The sequence below is a fragment of the Schistocerca serialis genome, chromosome 3 (assembly GCF_023864345.2).
Source record: "Schistocerca serialis cubense isolate TAMUIC-IGC-003099 chromosome 3, iqSchSeri2.2, whole genome shotgun sequence".
NCBI classification, from domain to species: Eukaryota; Metazoa; Arthropoda; class Insecta; order Orthoptera; family Acrididae; genus Schistocerca; species Schistocerca serialis.
In genome coordinates, this window is record NC_064640.1 from 891,065,658 (window position 1) to 891,086,873 (window position 21,216).

General features: G+C 41.4%; 2 protein-coding genes across 5 annotated transcripts in view; one reads left to right on the plus strand and one right to left on the minus strand.

Annotated features, from left to right (window-relative positions):
• The window catches only part of LOC126471131 (uncharacterized), a 184,984-nt gene that overhangs the window by 146,950 nt on the left and 16,818 nt on the right, over nucleotides 1–21,216 (minus strand). The gene's annotated exons all lie outside the window — the stretch shown is intronic.
• The window catches only part of LOC126471132 (uncharacterized), a 143,807-nt gene that overhangs the window by 17,535 nt on the left and 105,056 nt on the right, over nucleotides 1–21,216 (plus strand). For all 4 annotated transcript variants that reach the window (XM_050099223.1, XM_050099220.1, XM_050099219.1 and 1 more), the window contains exon 3: nucleotides 4,518–4,690. In XM_050099223.1, coding sequence (XP_049955180.1) covers nucleotides 4,518–4,690 — 173 coding nt within the window. The remainder of the gene's footprint in view (nucleotides 1–4,517; nucleotides 4,691–21,216) is intronic.

Below are 21,216 nucleotides of genomic sequence, written 5' to 3' on the forward strand. Positions count from 1 at the left end.
GAAGCAGAATGGATCCTTTAATGCTGCTTCTTATGACCCTGCTGCCTTCTCTTCCCTAACTACTCCTCTGGGAGGAGTGCCAGGCTCACCAGCTTGGTGTGAAACCCTTTCTCCATTACATGGTCTGCACCAGGCCTGACAGGGATACTTTCATCAACACCAAGCTGTTATTTTTCATGGAAACTATCAATGACAAATTTGGCAAAGTGGACGCTCTGAGTAAGATGTGGTCAGGTTTGCCATTAATCAAAACTACTTCTGCCACACAGTCTGCAGCCCTTCATGCCTGTGACCATCTTGATGGCATTTTGGTGTCCATTACTCATCACCATTCTTTGAGTATGGTTCAAGGTGTCATTTGTCATAGGGTCCTCATCCTTCAAACTAATGAATCTCAGGGCCAGTCTGGAATAGCAGGTTATTCATTTTGCTCGGCATGTTCAGAAAAGCCATAAGGACAATGCCATTGATGCCAGTACCTTTATTGTGCCATTTGAGGGGGATAACTTCATGGAGAAGGTGGAGGTTGTGATTTATAGGTGTGATGTGAAGCTGTACGTTCCTCCCTCACAACCAGAGCTTGACCTCTTGTTTATGGATGTCACCCCGTACTTGTTGATGATGGAAGGTGACCTGGCAGCATGACCAACTTAGGTCAATTCATTTGACACTTTGATCCCAGTTTCACACTTATTCCATGGAATTGTGATGGATACTACTGTCACCCTCCAGAGTTTCAGTCCCTTATTTCCTTTTACTCCACAGTGTGTGTCATTCTTCAGAAATCTCATTTTACAGATGCTCACTCAATGACTCTTCATGAGTTCTGTGCTTTCTTTTGGAACTGGATTGATCCTTTGAAGGCTTCCGGTGGTGTTTGCATGTTGATCTGTATGGACGTTTTTGGTACATGGATCTTGCAGGCCACCTACGCCTGCTGCCCCGACTGCCCTCCTTCAGCAACTCACACCTCCTTTCCTCCTTGGTGGGGATTTTAATGCCAATCAGCCCTTGTGGGCTTTTATATGCAGTGAGCTTAATTTAGAGGAGGCGATGAGTTGCAGAAAGGCATAATTAAAATTAATGCTAGAAACATTCAGCTTTGGGTGTAAGGCCTTCAACAGAAGTAGAAAACACACGCATGACCACTGTTGTCTCAGGGTGTATTTTTACATGATTTTACATTTTAATGAGTTTTTTATTCTCTGCTGTCGATCCTTGCTCCATCCATCTGTGCAAATAGTTAAGTTTTCCTATCCCTAGCCAGAACACAGTCCAACATACTTTTCCTGCAGTGTTGCCTACTTCATGGAATCCCCCCAAATGGCCCGATGATCAAATTAACAATATCTAGCTGCAACCCATCTTCCAAAATGACCTTTATTTCTTCAGATTTTGTCAGACCATAGTCCTCACCAAGGTAGTCCTGCAAAACCATATAAATCAGACACAAACCACCTTGCACTACCCATTACCCATCCATAAAATTCTGCTCTGCAATCCCAAATTCCCACATTCCAGCTCCCATATTAAAACCCTTTCCCTCCAGGAATTAGAGCAGCAGTTATGACACCACCATAAAAGTGTCCAATTTATTCATTTCAAACTCCCGCCTTGGACTACCACAATCCACCACCTCTACAAGATCCCTCATCAAACCTCCCCCACATCCTCTCTTAACCCCCAAACCCTGCTTGCAGGTTAACCCCCAAACCCTGATTGCAGGTGTATTACATTTACCAGACCCTCAGAAACTCCCTTCCCACCCTACCAAACCCAGAGCCTAAACAGACCTGCAACACAGGCAGGCACCTGTCCTCCAAAAGCCTCAGGCCCACTGCAGTTTCAGCCCTTTCCAAAGGCCTTACCTTTTTACCCATTCCCAAATTCATTCATGCAGAGCTTGCAGAAGTCCTTCTGGTGCCCACAGTGCCACTAACCCCATAATTCAGTCTCAATCCAAAACCAATACTGAATCCTTCTTGACTCCATTTAGTCCTCCATCTAACAATGATCCCACCCCCATTGCCCCCAACTTGCCGACATTGCCCATGTTAACTTCCCAGAATTTTCTAACCTTGAACTTTGTCTCACCATCATTCCCCAAATCTCTCAACATGAAAACCAATCTCACATCCACAGAAAGAACCATGATCTGCCATCTAAATACTGATCCAGACCTTATAATCCTCCCTAATAACAAAGGCACCATCACTGTGGTTTTGAACCATAGGGGTTATTTGGTGGAGGGACCCTGCCAGCTATCAGATACATCCACCTGGAAACCCTGCCACCATGACTATTCCTCTATTCCAGAAATCCAATAGGATCTCCAGCCCTTCTTTAAATCTTTAGGTTCATCCCACATTGCTCCCCTGAGTCTCCCTGCCCCCCCCCCTCCCCCCTCCCCCACCTTGCCTGTAACCTACCCTCCTATGTAAAAGACATAAACCATTTTCTCTATGAACTCTCCACAGTTCTTGTTTTCTGACCACCTGGCACCTGCTTGTCACTGCCAATGCCACCTCCCTCTACCCTACAGTATAACAACTTCCCCTCCCCACACTCGAGCCCCCACACCAAATGATGAAAAGAAAAAGTCTATCACTTACTAAACTCTCACCATTCATGAAGTATACCATGAGACATGACGTTTTAATTTATCAGTTCTTTACTACTGACTCTGTTGTATGACACACAATTCAGGAGATAATATGTCATAAACATTGTGATGTGTGAAGAACTAGCTTTTGCCTCAAGTGGAGCACAACTTTCCAGGTACCATATTAATCCAGTTAATCCATTGTTTCATAATGAAAGGACATAGTGACTTCCAACTAAATTTATGCATAATTTCAAACTTTTCCTAAACCTTTTCTGATTTACATGCTTAAAGGCGAATATCTAATACATTAACTCATTTGTCAAGTAATCAGACATTTAAAGCTGTTCTATACATGGGAGCCTGAGAGTTCAATTCTTTAAAGAATCAGGGGTTTACTGGTCCTTTCTAACCATCCAGAATTCCAAACCCCTCACCGTACTGAGATTCATTGATGACATCTTCATTGTCTGAAATTAAGGTAAGGACAGCTTATCCACATTCCACCAGAATCTCAATAGCTTCTCCCTCATTTGCTTCATCTGTTCATCCTAATCCCAACAAGCCACTTTCCTCAATGTCAGCTCCATTTCAAGGATGGCTACATCAATACCTCCATCCACATCAAACATACCAACAACCAACAGTACCTCCACTTCGGCAGCTGTCACCCATTTCACACCAAGAAGGCCCTTCCATACAGGATAGGTACCTGTAGGCATCGTATCTGTTGTGACAAGCTGCCCGTCTCCAAATATATCAAGAGTCTCACTGAGGTGAGGCCCTCATAAACCAAAATTACCGTCCTGATCTTGTCCAGAAACTGATCTCCCGTGCCTTGTCTTCCCAGTCACCTACCTTCTGCCACATACCCATTGTCATGCCACAAAGGAGCACCTCTCTTGTGACTCAGTATCACCTGGAAATCTAGAACCTGAATCATATTCTCTGCCAAAGTTTAGAGTACCTCTCATTTTACCCTGAAATGAGAAATATCTTTCCCACTATTTGCCCCACTCCTCCCACCATAATATTCTGCACTTGTCCAACCTACCCAATATCCTTGTCTGTCCGTACTCCACTCCTGCTTACAACCCTTGTCTCATGGCTCATACACCTGCAATAGACCTAGATGCGAGATCTATCCCCTTCATTCTCCTACTACCACTTTCTACAGTCCTGTTACAGGAATCTCCTACCTCATCAAAGGCAGAGCCTTCTGTGAAAACAGCTGTGTGATCTACCAATTCAGCTGCACCCACTATGCCACATTCTATACAGGCACAACTAACAAGCTTTGTCTGCACAGTCTGCTTCAGTTCAACGTCTGCTTCACAGCTTGTACGATCTGGATTCTTCCCAAGAGCACCAGCTTATCTGAATTGCACAGAAGGGAAATCTCCCTGCAACATACCCTTAATTCCTGTAACCTCCGTGGCCTCAACATATGTTAGTGCCTGTCCCCCACTTGTCTATCCCTTTCCATGCTCTCACACCAGTACTACACACTTTACATCCCTCCCCACAGCCAGCACAGCCTTCCAACACTGACATTGTTGACCTAGCAACTCTGTCCTGTTCCCCACCGTGCCCTTGGACAGTCCCATCACAGACAGTATTAGCATATTCCCCACCTCTTTCCTGCTATCCATGCCCCATGCCTCTTCTTTACCTTCACCACCCATGCCAGCCTACATTGATACTCACCTCTGATGCAGTAACAGTCATGCCTCAGCACCTGGAGATTACTGTGTGTGTGTGTCTGAAATCTGGGTATTTCTAGTGCTCTTTTCCATTGTGCCTATCTGTGACCCAAGACCACCTCTGTGTCGTAAATAGAAGTCTATCCTTTACACATTGTTGTTATTCCCTCCTGGACTTTCATTATTTAGTAACTTAATTTGTTTCTTTTCAGAGGAGCCTAATAATAAAAGAGGATCAGAGATTCAGAGACCAGAGGGACTATGCAGCATACAGGAAATGACTGTGGAACTGAAAGAGAGAACAAAAGAAGATGAGTTGATGCGTTCATCACGGAAGGAAACCTCATCCACAAAAATTAGAAAAACATCAAAACTTAAAAAAGAGGTTTGTTTGACAGGTATTTTAATAAATGTGTGTGTGCCATGCAGCTTATCGAATGTGTGAGTATTGTTTGTTGAGGCAGATGCAGATGTGAGAAAATGCTTTAATCCATTATGATAGGATTCACACTCCTTACACGGTTTTGTGTGTTGCTGTGGAAATCCTAATGTATTGTAGTGCACAAACCATGTTCGGTCGTAAAAGTGCGAAGTTAGAAAGAGGATTGCAGCAGTGTCAGTCACAGGCAAGCATGGGTGTTGTTCTTCATGAAATAAAATGTAGTCATTGCAGTGTCGTGAGGGGCCTGTCTGGCACTGTGTTAAATAGTTATTGCTGCAGTACTCAAGTAGCAAGGTGTCACAAGCCTTTATACGCTGGTGGCTTAAAGTATGTGCCAAAAGGTGTAGCACAGGCCAAACATGTGCAGCACAGAAAAGTATGTATACGCAAACCATTTGTACTAACTTCTGTCAGTACCACAGTTCTCACACCATGGGGCTGTATCGCATGGCCACTGTAAAGGATGCTGATTGAGGACCACAATTTGCATATACACTGGATGAGCCCTCCCTGGAGCTGTTCAGTCCTGGAGCCAATGCGTTTGCAGAGTAGCAGCTGCGACCACCAGCAGGTGGGCAGTGGGCCACTGCCCACTACATCACGTCAGCCACGTTCAGACACTGTGGGGAGATGAGGCAAGGAACACACCGCTGCCACTCAAGGGACCTTGCAGGGGCTACTGAGCATGAACTATTACCACTGGCAGAGGAGATTTTGTCGTGATGCCATACTCCATCAGCAATCCTGGGCTTCAATAAGACCAAAGATAGCAGAATTTATCATCCAAGTCTCCGCCGACCTGTACTGGGGTGCAGCAAGATGCAGTGATAAATAGAATTAAGGATTTGTAGACAATTTCTCCGGCACTACCTGGTGTCCATTCCACCATATCCAGCTGCCATCACCTGTATATGTGGTGTCAGAGCACTGTGTTGTCTTTTCAGCATGACGTCCAAACCTACAGCCTATGTTGTGAGTCAAGAGATTTGATTGTGTATTGTGGAGAGTGTATTTGTCATGGAGAGAGCTTGACTACCATGCTATGCTGGGAGTTAGTTTGGTTAGAAGTGAGGTATTTGTGGATGTACCAGGCTTTAGAGGTAATGGTAAACAGGATTTGTTAGTACCTGTTAGATGCAAGCAGTGCAATTTCGTGCTGTATTATTCAGCACCATGTACAGTCAGTAGCAGTGTTACATTTCATATGCAAACATTACGGGCACATGGCTAGATAAAGACAGAAATGAAAATGGTCAATAATTAAATGTAAGAATTAAGTTGTTATGCTTTTTTCTGTTGTATTTATAATTGATTGGTTTTACAAAATGAGTAAAGATACAGGCAATGATATGGCACCGTGAGGGACGCAAGGAGTCTCACTGACAAAGACAGTGCATACGTCGTTGGAAAAGTTAGCACATTTAACAGCAGTTAATAGAGAGATGCATGGTCTGTTGGAAGCTCAATCACCACAGTGAGGTGTAGATCTGTCAGTTGCATGTACAGTTGCACCTTTCTCTGCTAAATCGACCAAGCATGAGCAAGCATTTGTTGGTGTTCTTAAGAATTTGGCAGAGATGGAGAAAGGTTGGACTGATGTGGCACTTTTAATCGTAATTTTGTGTCAATGGTGTGTTGGAGCAAAATACAAGTGGCATCCCTGCACATGCCTGTGTGTTATGTGTAACTGCCAGAAGTTTCATTGTTGTATGTCTGTTAGTTATTGTTCCATGTTTGATTGAGTAGAATGTCATGTTGCACAGTTTGTGAGTTTTAACATGGCAGACTTAGAGGAGCAATGTGTCTGCATTAAATTTTGTTAGAAACTCAAGAAAAGCTTTACAAAAAGACACCAAATGATGCAAGAAGCCTACGATGATGAGTGCTTAAGCCGTACATAATGTTACGAGTGGTGCACATGGTTTAAAAATGGCAGGACAGAAATTAAAGCTGACCCCATTCGGGACGCTTTTCAGTGTCTACCAATGATGCTTATGTCAAGGATATGAACAAAAAGGTGGGTACCAATCAAAGACTGACTGTCCAAGAGATTGCAGAAGAAGGTAATATTAACATTTCAGTTGGATCATGTCATGAAATCCTGACACAGCATCTCTGACTGTATTGCGTTGCTGCCAAGTTCATCCCACAGGTCACAAGGAGAAAGACCATCACCTCACAATCTGTGAAGGGCTTTTGCAGTGCACAAATGAGAGCAAGGTGTACCTTAAGAGAATCATAACCGGTGATGAGACGTGGGCCTAATGTTATGATGTTGAAGCCAAGATTCAATGTTCACAGTGGATCGAGAAAGGTTCTTCAAGACCCAAAACAGCTCACCAGGTCAGATCAAATGTCAAAGCCATGCTGATAGTTTTCTTTCACTTTGGAGGATTAGTTCATCATGAATTCATGCCACAGGGACAAACTGTTAATCAGTGGTACTATTGGGACGTGTTACGATGCCTACAAGAAAATGCGAGAAGAAAACAGCCTGAAATGTGACAAGACAATTCATGGCTCTTTCATCACAATAATGCACCCTCACATTCATCCCTACAGGTGCATGACTATTTCACAGAAAATGAAATCACTGTGCTGCCTCAACCTCCATACTCTCCAGACCTGACTGGCCCCTGTGGATTTCTTTTTATTTCCAAAACTGAAAACCCCATTGAAAGGATGAAGATTTGCAATGATAGATGAGATAAAAGAAAATTTGCAGACAGTGCTTTGCTCGATCCAGCAAGTGACATACCAAGTTCCAGAATTTTTTGAACAGACCTTGTACATAAGAGTTGAGGAGGATGGAGTAGTGGCTGGAGTAATATTACAGGAGGCTGAGCAAAGGGTGCTTGATGCATTTTTAAGGGGTTTACCTTCAGAGTTGTCAAAAACAGTGCAAACAGGAATTCTGGTTTATTTGCATGTAGCTGTTGGATTAGCAGTAGAATGCAAGGAAACTGATTGTTGACCAGATTAGTAGGCAGGTATGGAGTATTTTTAGCTAATATAAGGGCGTACAGGATGTGTGGAGGCAATGTCACCAGCTACAAAACAACGGAAGTAAAGGCAGGTGTCAATATAACAATAGCAGTAGTTTCAGTGGTAGTGGATCAGGGAAAAAACAGATGTTAAATGCTACATGGTACCCAAAGTCCATATATGGGTGTTCACAGTAAAATTAAATGCTGTGAAGGCATATACAGATATGGATTGTGCAATGGAAGGGTTAGTGGGGGAGAAGAATTGCAGGATGTTGTGAGACACAGGGCACATTTGTCATTGCCAGTAGAGATGCGGTGAAACAGAAACAGTGGAACCCACCACAGTATAGAGTATGTGGATTGGGGATGTCGACCATTGGAGTCAGTAGAAATATGTTTCTAGAAGTGGTTCTGGAAGACTGGCCCAAGACAGCATTTTCTTCACTATGGGGACATCATCAGTTCAGGAGGAAGCATTTTGGATTAAAAAACACACCTGTCATGCTTCAGAGATTGTTGGATGGGGTCCTAAGAGATTTAAAAGAGTTTCAGTGTATGTTGTAGCAGGATGAAATTTGTGAGTGACATAGAGCAACACAGACAGTGCTTAAAGGAGGTATTCTTGAGATTTAGGGCCACTAATTTCACATTGAAATTTGATTTTGTGTTAGAAGAGGTGCTGTATCTTGGTCACATAATTAGTAAAGATGGGGTAAGATAGACCCGAGGTTAGTGAAGGCCATGCATGAATTTCCTATGCCTGAATTGGTGAAGGAACTGCAATCATTTCTTGGAGTTGCAAATTAGTATAGGAGATTTGTAAAAAGATTTGTGGATATTGCCAGACCATTAACACAATTAGAAGAAATGTTCAGAGTTGTGTGCTTTCGCATTTGAGAAACTGAAAGAAGTTTTGATGCTAAGTGCAATTTTGGTGTTTCCTAATTTCAAGGAGTTTATTCTGTCATGTGATGTGTCCAACGGTGCACTTGGTTGTGTGTTGATTCAAGAAGTTGAGTGTGTGGAACATACAGTAGCCTACGCATTGATACATATGAATACAGTGGAAAAGAATTACTCCAGAACAGAAAAAGAAATATTTAATCTTATTTATGGACTCCCTTACTTTGTGTTATATCTGTGGGAGGAAGTATAGAGTCATAACGGATCATCTAGTGTTGAAATGGTTGCTGGGTTTGAAGCATCCATCTAGTAGACTGATGCAATGGCTATACAGTTGGGTGAGATATATTATGATACAGATCTGGGGAAAATTGTGGAAATGAGGGTGAATAAAGTAAAAAAAATGATGGTGTCACAGAAAGAAGGTAATGAACTTATGGAGTGGCAAGCAGTACAGAGGATGGATGACAGTTATAAACAGTTTTGTGAGAAATTGTAGTTTTGTGTACAAGAGTACTGCAGTGGGCCATGTTGGCCTCCTTTTACTCTGAAAGGAATGATGAAAAAATTCATTATGGGGTATCAGGTTGTAGAAATTGTGTCACCAGTAAACATCGAGATCCAGTGATCTATAAGGATGACAATTTTACATATGGCATGACTGAAACGTTTTCAGGGGAGTCCAAAGCTTATTTCAGTTTGTAACTGGGAAAAAGAAGGAAGGAAAAGGAAGATGTGGAAGACGAGCGGGTAGATGCGAATGAGCAGAGGCGAGGGGTCTCTTATGTGTTAAGACCTAGAGGATAAGAGAAGGTGTATGGTTTCTTTTATATAAGTGTAATATATTGTTGTAGTCCAAGCGAAATGGATTACTGCAGTGTTTTGAGGGGGAGGAAAGGGTAATAGAAATCCCTTTGCTCTTGTTTGATGTGTATCAAATCAAATGGGGACTGCTGAAGAAGTTTGTCCATGTAAAGATGCAGCAGTTGTCGTTAATTTCGGAGAATAAAAGCAGGTATGCAGAAATGAAAGAAGCAGAATTGCAGATGTGCTATGGGGGAAGATCACAGTGTGTCCAAACAGCATTGTGAGGGAAGGCCAGAACGTGTGTGTAATGAAATTATTGTTGGGACAGAAAAAGAGGGAAAGATTGTATCAAAGAAGTACTCAGGCATGAGTTGCACTGCCAGTGGGTTGAGACATACTGGTTGTACTCCATTTATGATAAAATAATAGCAATAGCCAGTTCCTTGAGTAGTGCAGCAGAAAGGATAGAGAGGAACAGGAGTTGATTAGTGATAAATGGGATCTCATGTGAAGCTGTTGAACGTACCCTCTGACTACTTACCACAATCTCAGGAATGACACAAAACTGAGCATTTCTCAGCCTCAGCTGTATTGCTAGAGGAGCCTGTAGAAGTGCTATCAGACATGAATTTGACTATCCTAAATCAGACTTAGTGACCAGAGTTAATTCATTCCGTACATAAACTTATTAACAAGTATTTGGGATGAATCTTTGTCGAGATGCTTATGGAGCCTGTAGAGTGATACAATGACATGACTAGTACCAAAAGGGGACCACATTCACTATTGTCATACCAAGTGTCAGAGTGACACTTACAGTGTTATGCGTAGTCTTTATTTTCATGTACAAGAAGTGAAATGATGGACAGAACCAACTACTGTTTAAATGCCAATGGATTGGATTCCTAGATCATAGGAGGCAACAAAGGAAATTGTAAATGCAGGTTAAGCTGAGTGAGGATGGGCCAGAGGAGGCAAAGAAGAAACTGTTGGAGATTAGGATAAGTAGCACATAAGAAAATAATAGTGGTTAGACTAAAACTGAGCTGAAAGCAAAATAGATCCATATAGGCCAGCTACCAGAGAACTTGTTGCTTTAGAGCGTACAAATGGAAGATTGTTTTCAGGAGGTCCAAGGGGCTGGATCTTGCTGTGGGAGAGGGTAATGAAGTGTGCCAGTCGTATTTGGTCATAAATGAACTAATTTAGAAAGAGAGAAGAGGATGACAGAAGCACCAGCCACAGGCGAACACAGATGTTGTACTTTATGAAATATAATGTAACAATTGCAGTGTTGTGAGATGGCGCTGCCTGATACTCTGTGGAAATAGTACAGCAGTAAGGTGTGAGAAGCTTTACCATACTGGCAGCTGCTGTAAGTGTTTAATGGATGTGCCAAAAGGCGTAGCACAGGCCAAACATGCAGAGCACGGATGAGTATATATACTCAAGCTATTTGTACTAAAATCACTTCTGGCAGTACCACAGTTCTACTACCATGGGGCTGTGTCACCTGACCACCATATGGGATGCTGATCTAGGACCGCAGTTCACGTGTACATCTGGGCAACCTGCCCTAAAGCTGTTTGATCATGGAATTGCTGCTGCAGCGGACCAACGCTGGCCCAGGGTAGCAGCTACAACCACCAGCACTGGTGTCGGGGGTCACTGCCAACTAAGTCACTGGTCAGTCGCCTGCTGACACTGTGGGGAGGTGAGGAACATGCTGCCACAACACGAGGGCCCTTGCTGAGGCTGCTGATAACAAAGTAGCACCGCTGGCGGAGGAGGTTGTGTCACGAAGGCAACTGTCACCTGATGCCACGCTCCATCTGTAATCCTAGGAATAAACAACACCTGAGACAGCAGAATTCCTTGGCCAAGTTGTGGCATTCTGTACTGGGCAGTGGCAGGATGCACTAATAAAGAGTATTAAATGTTTGTAGACTGTTTTTCTGGCACTGCCTACCATCTATCCAAACATAGCCAGCTACCAACACTATTTCTGTATTTATTGTTCTATTTTTATTTGAAAATCATCCAAAGGCCCCTGCAATTTTTATGTTATGTTGACGATCCTAATCTGGAGCTCGAGACGTTTCAGTTTGAGAACAGTGATGTACCTGGAGTTTCTCATGTTGAGATAGAATGTTGTTATAGTCTTGAGATAGAAACAAAATGTGAAGTGCATAATCTTAAAAAACATCTTTGTTAAAAACACTCCATCTAGGAGACTGCTCTGTAGAATTTAAGAGAAAGAAAGTTCTGTGGTATTGTGCCTCTGTTTTTTTTATATGTCTCAGATACTAATTTAAGTCATTCATCAAACATAGATAACGAAACACCCTTCCTCCCCCCCCCCTCCCCATGCTTGCGCGCGCGCGCGCGCGCGCGCGCGCACACACACACACACACACACACACACACACACACACCCCGTTATGAGGCAGGCACATGGCCAATGTTACATGTGGTTACAAATAGCATTGCCTACACAGCAGTGGTGCTAGTTCTGCTGTCTCCATTGCAGCAGGGTTCTTGACGTTGCTATCAATCAGTGTAGCTATTTCACTGCAAATTCTTAGTTCTGAACATACACTGGTTTTGGATTCCATTGTTTCAAAAGGAGAAATTCACATATTGGTATGGAGAAAAACAACTGTGGACAACATCTTACACATCCAGGTACCCTGTGTGGTTTCACAATTCCATCATTGTTCCTCTCATCTTCCAATATCTAGAAGGGGCTTTCAGTAAGTAACGCAACACTTTTTTCCAAAATATTCTCTGTTTGGAAATATTAGTTTATTCAATTACCAGTTTCAGCCACAGTGACCATCTTCAGATTGATCTAAAATAGAGAATGTGCGTGTTTATGAAAAAGTACGTAATAATAGGTTATAAACATTAAAAGTTGTATCGTGATTCACATAGTCTAGGAATCTAACAAACATACCAGTCTTCAAGAAGTTAACAGAGTAAGCAATTAAAATATATGACCATAATTGGCATCATCACGTAGATTACAAACATGATAAAATGCTCAACACTCAGGACCCATAATGTTGTGTTGTCAGCACAGTGTGCTTATTACTGCAGTACAAACAATTCAGGGATCTTGGCCACTAGGTGATTTTGACTGAAAGCAGTTTACAGTGACATAATACGAAGTTAGGAATATGATCTTAAAAATTCTGCATAAAACAAAGTAGGTTACGTTAAAATGCAATTATTTAAAGAGCTAGATTTTAAACATGAATCCACAGTAAAACATTAGTTCACATTATAAAAACTAGCTCTAACCAGGTATCTGCAAAGTATACAGTACACAGTGAAGTGAAATGAAAGCAGCATATCAAAACACAATAAAAGCTGTAGGCACAGCAGGCTTATCAAATCAGAGCCAAGACAATGTGGGTGCCACAGGGCCAGGGTACAAAGCGTATTGGCAGATAAAGAGCATCATGATGTGCAAGACCTGCAATAGCTGCTCATGCAATGAAAAGGAGGTGTTGGATGTAAATTCATTTTGTTAATTCAGAAGTTTAGTAAGGTAGCCTTTCCTGTTTCCATAAATGGCTACTTCTTCCATAAGGTTTAGTAGACAGCACTTCAGCGCCGTGTGTATGACTTATATGTTGTAATATGTATGGCTACAGTATACTCGTGTGCAGTCAGGTGTTGTCCAAATGCAGTTTGATGTTGTGGATTGTGTGTTCCCTAAACCTAATATTAAAATTCCTGCCTGTCTGCCCAACATAAAACATCTCGCAATCATCACAACCTTTTTTTAAATAGATTCTCTAATTTTAAAATTTAACACATATGTCGCCCATCTTGTGTCTAAACTGCAGTTTCATAGTATTATTTAGTTGAAAACTGTTTTTGATGGTTCTGTTCTTTAATTGCTTCTGTAGCTGTTGAGAAATTTTTCCATAATATGTCATCCTGACAAAATTCTTGTTTAGAAAAGGAAACGTCCAGACTAGCTGCAATAAGTTTAATATTCTTTATTGTGACAGCTGTTTTGGTTTTATTTCCATTCTTAAGTAACCTGCGAATACAACATTGGTGAAATGATCTGTAGATATGGTGATTGCCCATGCATATAATTATACATTGGAATAGTACTTTGGTATTTACATCTATAAGTTGAATAAGTCACAGCTGCAAAATACTAACATGAATTCTTTACAGACGAATGGAAAAACTGGTAGAGGCTGACCTTGGGGAAGATCAGTTTGGATTCCGTAGAAATGTTGGAACACGTGAGGCAATACTGACCCTACAACTTATTTTAGAAGCTAGATTAAGAAAAGGCAAACCTACGTTTCTAGCATTTGTAGACTTAGAGAAAGCTTTTGACAATATTGACTGGAATACTCTCTTTCAAATTTGGAAGGTGGCAGGGGTAAAATACAGAGACCAAAAGGCTATTTACAATTTGTACAGAAACCAGATGGCAGTTATAAGAGTTGAGGGACATGAAAGGGAAGCAGTGGTTGGGAAGGGAGTGAACAGGGTTGTAGCCTATGCCCGATGTTATTCAATCTGTATATTGAGCAAGCAGGAAAGGAAACAAAAGAAAAGTTCATAGTAGGTATTAAAATCCATGGAGAAGAAATAAAAACTTTGAGGTTCGCCGATGACATTGTAATTCTGTCAGAGACAGCAAAGGACTTGGAAGAGCAGTTGAATGGAATGGACAGTGTCTTGAAAAGAGGATATAAGATGAACGTCAACAAAATCAAAACGAGGATAATGGAATGTAGTTTAATTAAATCGGGTGATGCTGAGGGAATTAAATTAGGAAATGAGATACTTAAAGTAGTAAAGGAGTTTTGCTATTTGGGGAGCAAAATAACTGATGATGGTCAAAGTAGAGAGGATATAAAATGTAGACTGGCAATGGCAAGGAAAGCACTTCTGAAGAAGAGAAATTTGTTAACATCAAGTATAGATTTAAGTGTCAGGAAGTCGTTTCTGAAAGTATTTGTATGGAGTGTAGCCATGTATGGAAATGAAACATGGACGATAAATAGTTTGGACAAGAAGAGAATAGAAGCTTTCAAAATGTGGTGCTACAGAAGACTGCTGAAGATTAGATGGGTAGATCACATAACTAATGAGGAGGTATTGAACAGAATTGGGGAGAAGAGGAGTTTGTGGCACAACTTGACAAGAAGAAGGGACCGGTTGGTAGGACATGTTCTGAGGCATCAAGGGATCACAAGTTTAGCATTGGAGGGCAGCGTGGAGGGTAAAAATCGTAGAGGGAGACCAAGAGATGAATACACTAAGCAGATTCAGAAGGATGTAGGTTGCAGTAAGTACTGGGAGATGAAGAAGCTTGCACAGGATAGAGTAGCATGGAGAGCTGCATCAAACCAGTGTCAGGACTGAAGAACACAACAACAACATTTACATCTAGTTTGATTTGACATCCATATTGCAGAAATAGTAAACTGTCATTATCTAGTTCATAGAGATTAGGTGACATGTAGTAATTACAAATGCGTGGAATACATTTTGTCACCTGCTTAAAAGTTCATTTACTATAAAGTACAATTTGACATTTAACTGACAGCTCACTTACTCTGATGCTATATGTTTACAAAGTATAGTTAGCTAAGCAACTAGTCTGGACCTGACCTTTTCAAAACAGTAATTTTGCCCAGATGACTTATTATGTAAAAATTTCTCAACGGCTAGAAAAGCAATTACAGGACACAACCATCAGATGTAGTTTTCAAATAAGTAATACTCTGAAACTGCAGCTCAGACACAGGATAGTTGACAAAAGTAAAAAAGTTTTAAATTTGGGCATCTGTAAAATACATTCCGATGTCTGTGTGAAGTTTTACGTTGGACTGACAGGCAGGAATTTTAACACAGGGTTAGGGAACACACCCATGCACAAAACAAAACTGCATTTGGACAACATCTGACTGCGCACAAGCATACTGTAACCAACATACACTACAATATTTCAGTCATACACACTGTGCCATTGTGCCATCTACTGAACCTTGTGGAAGAAATATGCATTTACGGTAATAGGAATTGCCACTCTACTTAACTTCTGAATGAACAAAATGAATTTACACACATAGCCTATTTTTCATTGTTTAACAGGCTGTTATAGGTCTGTCGTATTGTAATGTTGCTAACAAGTCTCTTAGCAAAAGTAATAAATAATCTTTTAGCAAAAGTAATGTCTTTTAGCAAAGCAATGAATCTTGTAGCTGAAGTAACAATAGTAGTTGGAAAGCCGCCATGAAGTATCGCATTAGCAGCCACAGGCAGTTAGAGCCGCAATGTGGTGACGTGTGTCAGAATAACATACACATAAGAGGATTGCAAGACAAGGCTAGCCGTGCTCAATGGAAAACTGCACTGCACAGCAGTAATGACCATAGCGGGTGGACTGATGTTGCAACACCAGTGCAAGTATATTTTTACGGGCAAAGTGACTAGGTGCTAGGTTTTAGTGAATCATATGAACCTTGGAGTAATGTAAATGTCTGAATTTTGCGGCAGGGACACTTTTCATCACCGTTGTCTGGCTGCACCACCACGATGTCAGGACTATGCAAGACGATGATACGACTGGGCATCACCAGCATGGGTATGACACCGGGTTGCACATGTCTCAGCCAGCACTAAGTTCCTCATGGGATTTCATGCCAACCAGCTGTCGAGATTTGTGGCCGCCAGCACTGAGGTCCCTCCCCAGGACTTACTACCACAGCGCCAGACTTCTGACAGAGAGCAGCAGGTTGAATCCTGATGCCGGCAGTCTTCCCTTGCCATTGCAAAAGACTCCACTCATCATTATGCTCTGTATCTGCTTATTTGGTTTCTGCCCTGATCCTTTGCTGCCCACATTTTATTCACTCTGATTCGATGAACCCGCTGTGTGCACAGCTGTTTTCTTTGATATGCTGCTTTCAGTTCACTTCGTTGTGTACTGTATACTTTGCAGACTTTATTTGGAGCTAGCTTTTATAATCTGAATTAATATTTTACTGTGGATCCATGTTTAAAATCTGACTGACCAACTGCATTTTAATGTATCCTATTTTTTTATGCAGAATGTATAAGATCACATTCATGACTTTGTGTTACACAATTGTAAACTGTTTTCTGTCAGCGAGACCTAGTGCACAAGCCCCGTGTTACACAATTGTAAACTGTTTTCTGTCAGCGAGACCTAGTGCACAAGCCCCCTCAGCGGTTTGTACTGTAGCGATAAGCACATTGTGCTAACCATGCCATGACATTATGGGTCATGAGTGTTTACTATTTTATCATGTTCTTAATCTATGGGGCGATGCCTGTTATGTGACACTATATTTTATTTGCATACTCTGTTAACTTCATGAAGACAAGTATGTTTGTTAGCTTTCCAGACTGTGTGAACTGCAATACTCCTTGTAATGTTTATAGCCTTTAGCCTGTTATGTGCTCTCATAAACATAATCACTCTTCTTTAGATCAATCTGAAGATGATCTTTATGAGTGACGAGGGGTAATTGAATAAACAAACATTTGCAATGAGAGACTGTTGTGGTTCTTACGTAATTTTATAACTTCGGACTGCTGTCACCTTCAGAGTGACCATTTCACCCCTCAACTTTATTTTATCTGATTTTAGTTAAACTTTTAAAAATTTTGTTTACGTCATCCTTAAACATCCCATATTGTCTCATGTATTTTCATTAACTCCTGATAGATGGCAGTGTATGAACAAGTCTTCAAGATAGCACCTGCACCAGAGGTGCATTCCAAGCAAAGAACAGTTCTTGAATTTCTTTTTGCAGCAAACCAGATGATCACAAACTTTCACAGACATTTACAGAATGTCTACAGGTAGTGGGATGTGTAGATAAAAGCATGGCAAGTGGCTCTGTGAAGTTTCTGTCATCAACAGAACAAGGAGGAAATCTATCGGATCTCCCATGTGCAGGCTGGCCCCACCAACTGGAAGGCATGCAGTGATACAGTGTGCAGACCCTGTTACTTGAGTATGTAATAAAATGGAACACCTGCAGCCATTGTTTTGATGTTATTTAGTATATAGCTACCAGTTTCAGTGATTCAGTACACTTGATGTCATTAACAAATAACAATTGTGCAACTCAGGGCTTGACATGACATCCATGTTGTTGGTGCTGACACACTTGTCCACCAGTTAGTGTATTGCAAGGTTTGTGCCCCCTAGGTTCTTCGAAGCCTTACTGAGGAGCATAAAGAGGAAAGAAGGAACATATGTATTGAGTTGCTTGCTCATTATGACACTAATAGTGACAATTTCTCATCAGACATTGTCACAGGCAGTGAAACATGGCTTCACCACATTGAACCTGAAACAAAACTGCAATCAATGGAGTGGCACCACACATTGTCTCCTTCAAAAAAGTAGTTGGGAACAGTACCCTCAGCTGACAGTCATGGCTACAGTCTTGTGGGATGTTGTAGGAATTATTCTGTCCAATCTCCTCTCTTGTGGTCAAATGATCAACTCCAGTGTCTACTGTGAGACTCAAGGAACTGAAGAAATGATTGCAGCATGTTTGTGGCCACTAAAATGTGAATGCAGTTCTCCTTCTCCATGATAACGCAAGGCCACATGCAAGTCTGAGCATCCTCATCCATCCTACTACTTGGATTTTGCATCTTCTAGCTTCCATCTCTTTGGCCCACTGAAGGACTGACTCCACAGCAAGCAGTAAAGAAATGATGGGGAAGTTATTGATGCATGAAGAACATAGTTGAGATGCAGACCAGTAGAGCAAACCATGGTGGCAAACAGGCTTCCACATGAAGGTAGTGTAAGGCCATAGAATTCGAAGGAGATTAACTTGAAAAATAGGCTTTATAGCCAAACAATTGGGGGAATAATGTGGTGTATTTAAATTGTGAATAAAACAATCCTGCCCTGAGAAAAACATGAGTCCGATCACATACTGAAGCATCTTCATACTTTGTTAGAGCTTTGCCCATTGTGCCACAAACTGTCAATCAGTATCAGAAATGATTTTAAGTTTCAGCTCAGACTGACACCATTTGCACATGTACTTTTTCTGGCAAAAGGGAGAAGTCTATGAGCGTCCCTTATATGCGTTTTGAAGATGGAAGAGGCGCAGAATGCTTTCAAAGTAGTTGGAACTCAAGAATTTTGAAAGGAGGGTATATACATAAGACATTCAGATAGAGGTTTCGAAACTAGATTTTAAACTGCCAGACAGGACAGGTAAAGGTTCTAACCATAATTAATTGGTTATGGACTACTAATTGAAACTAAATAAATACAGAAAGGTGGGACATTGAGCAGATGATGTATGGATATATTGAAAGAACCACTAGTTAGGACTTTGGAGGATCAGGCCACGGGTGACTGAAATGTGGAAAGGAAAACAATATCAGACAGCTTAGACAGATGAAACAGTGAGGGCAGCTGATGATCAAATGCGCAATAAGACCAGACCCAGTGGGAATCCTAATGATAGATTAGATTCAGTTGACAAAAACAGATAACACAAAAATGCAGCAAATGATGCAGGCAAAAGGGGATTTAAAAAATCAACAGTGTGTGCAAAATGACAAAGGAGGAATGATGAGATGCAAAAAGCTGCAAAAGCATGCATGATGGGAAAGATAGATGCTACCCGTACAAAAATCAAAGAAATTGTATGGTGAAAGAGAAGCAATTGTGTAAATATAAAGAGCTTTAATGGCAATCCAGTATTAAGCAAAGAAAGGAATGCTGAAAGGTGAAAAGAAGATAGGAGACTACACTAAGGAAACAGATTCAAAGAAAGTATAATGGAAATGCAAAAGGAAGTAAATAAAGGTGAAATATGATGATGTGAGAAAAATTTGGGGATAGATGACAATCTCTCTGAGTTATTGAGATCTTTTTGGGGTCATCAGCATCATTTCCCAGCTCCAGTTTCCCAGGTGTGGTGTAAAAGTGCTCACCATCTCCACTTGTTTTAATTGATCTTCTGTTTCTGAAGGTGTTCCCTCTTCCACATCTGATTTCACTTGATTTATTCCTGGCTGGTCTTTCCTCGCCCATTCTCATAATATTCCTGTAACGCTGCAGTCTGCATTTCTTTATTACATAGCAGTCTGGAATTTGATGGTGGCTACATTCCTGTTGACCTCATTTTTGGTCTTGTCTTTTCTAGTTATTTAGCAGTTTTCTCCCCACCAGGAGAGCAGCAACTTACATAATTAGTATTATCTATGTGCTTTTATAGTTTAATTCTTAAATTAGTAATAGTTGGATGAATGAATGTGGGCATGCCGTGTACAGATTGAAGCTGGCTGCAGTTTGCGAACAGCTGAAGACTTCTTTGGCCCATGGTCAACCGTAGGCTGGCTGCCACCTAAAGTTTAGTGGCAGTGGATAATCTGGCACATCGCGTGGGACACGTCAGATGTCACTTGGTTTACCCACGGGCTGTGCTACCTGGCATCTTGTAGTGTACCCAATACAGGAGATCTGCACTCACCACCAAGTGAGTGGAAAGTTGTACCACATAGCATTGCTAAAGGTGCAGAGTCAATATGGGGATTGAATATCTGGTTTTGCCCCTTCACCCTGTGAGTGGACAAGTGGCCACTCCTTCAGCAGAGTTCAAGCAGGTACATGGGAAGAGCATTGCTAATTATCAGTAGCTCCAATGTTAGACATGTTATGGAGCCCCTTAGAAAATAGTGTCCAGAGCTGGAAGTAAGTGGGGCCTCATCTGAAATGTGCAGGCAGCCCTAATGTATCTGTCGAGGGTACAGGGTGCAGTCATCTGCAAGTTCTGGATCATATCGGCACTGGTGATGCCTGTTGCTAGAGTTCTGAGGCCATCTTCAGTCGATACTGGCAGCTGATGGAAGTTGTGAAGGCTCTAGCCTTGTTTGTGGGGTGCAAGCAGAGATTATGATTTACATTATCGTACCCAAACTGATAGGTGTCCTTCGGTTTGGAGGCAAGTGAAGGGTTTGAAACATAGGCTCCATTGATTCTGTGACGATCTGGGCTGTAGATATCTGGGCATGTGTTATGGACTGTAGAATTGTAGGACTCCCCTTCATACAGCAGGGATGCACTACACAAAGGAAGCAGCAAAGCTAGCAGAGTACTTGTAGAGCGCACATGGTTTTTTCTTTACGCTAGGCCATAGTTTGAAGTCCTCTGAATGCTTACCAATTAGATTAGACAAGATTCACTTGTTGTTCCATAGACCCAAAAAATGAGATGATTTTCGTGGGTGTGGAACATGTCAGAAGTATAACATAAAACATGTGAATATAATACTTACTACCCTGATCATTTGTCAGGAGATAGTCAAAATAGGATTATACACTGCAGTAAAATGGAACAGCTAATATTTACAGAAATAACATGCTGTCAGAATGAAACATTGTTATGCACTATTAATAAATTTATCATACACAAAATACCTAATCTTGACTGTTGTGACCAAGTGTTGTCAAAACTGAAATCTAACCAATATTTTTACTGAAGCTGGCATAACAGTCTCTGTTAAGATATTCATCTATGGATAATCAATTCACAGATAGTGAAACCAGATCACATATAAAGTAAAGACACTCTGCCTATCAAAATTTTAACAGTAAATTGCCAAATCACTCGTAACAAATTTCCTGAACTCAGTATTGTCCAGGAAATTGTCACACACAGATTTTCCTGGAACCAAGATGTGGATGAAACCATAGTAGAGAGCTCCAAAGTATTTAATGGTG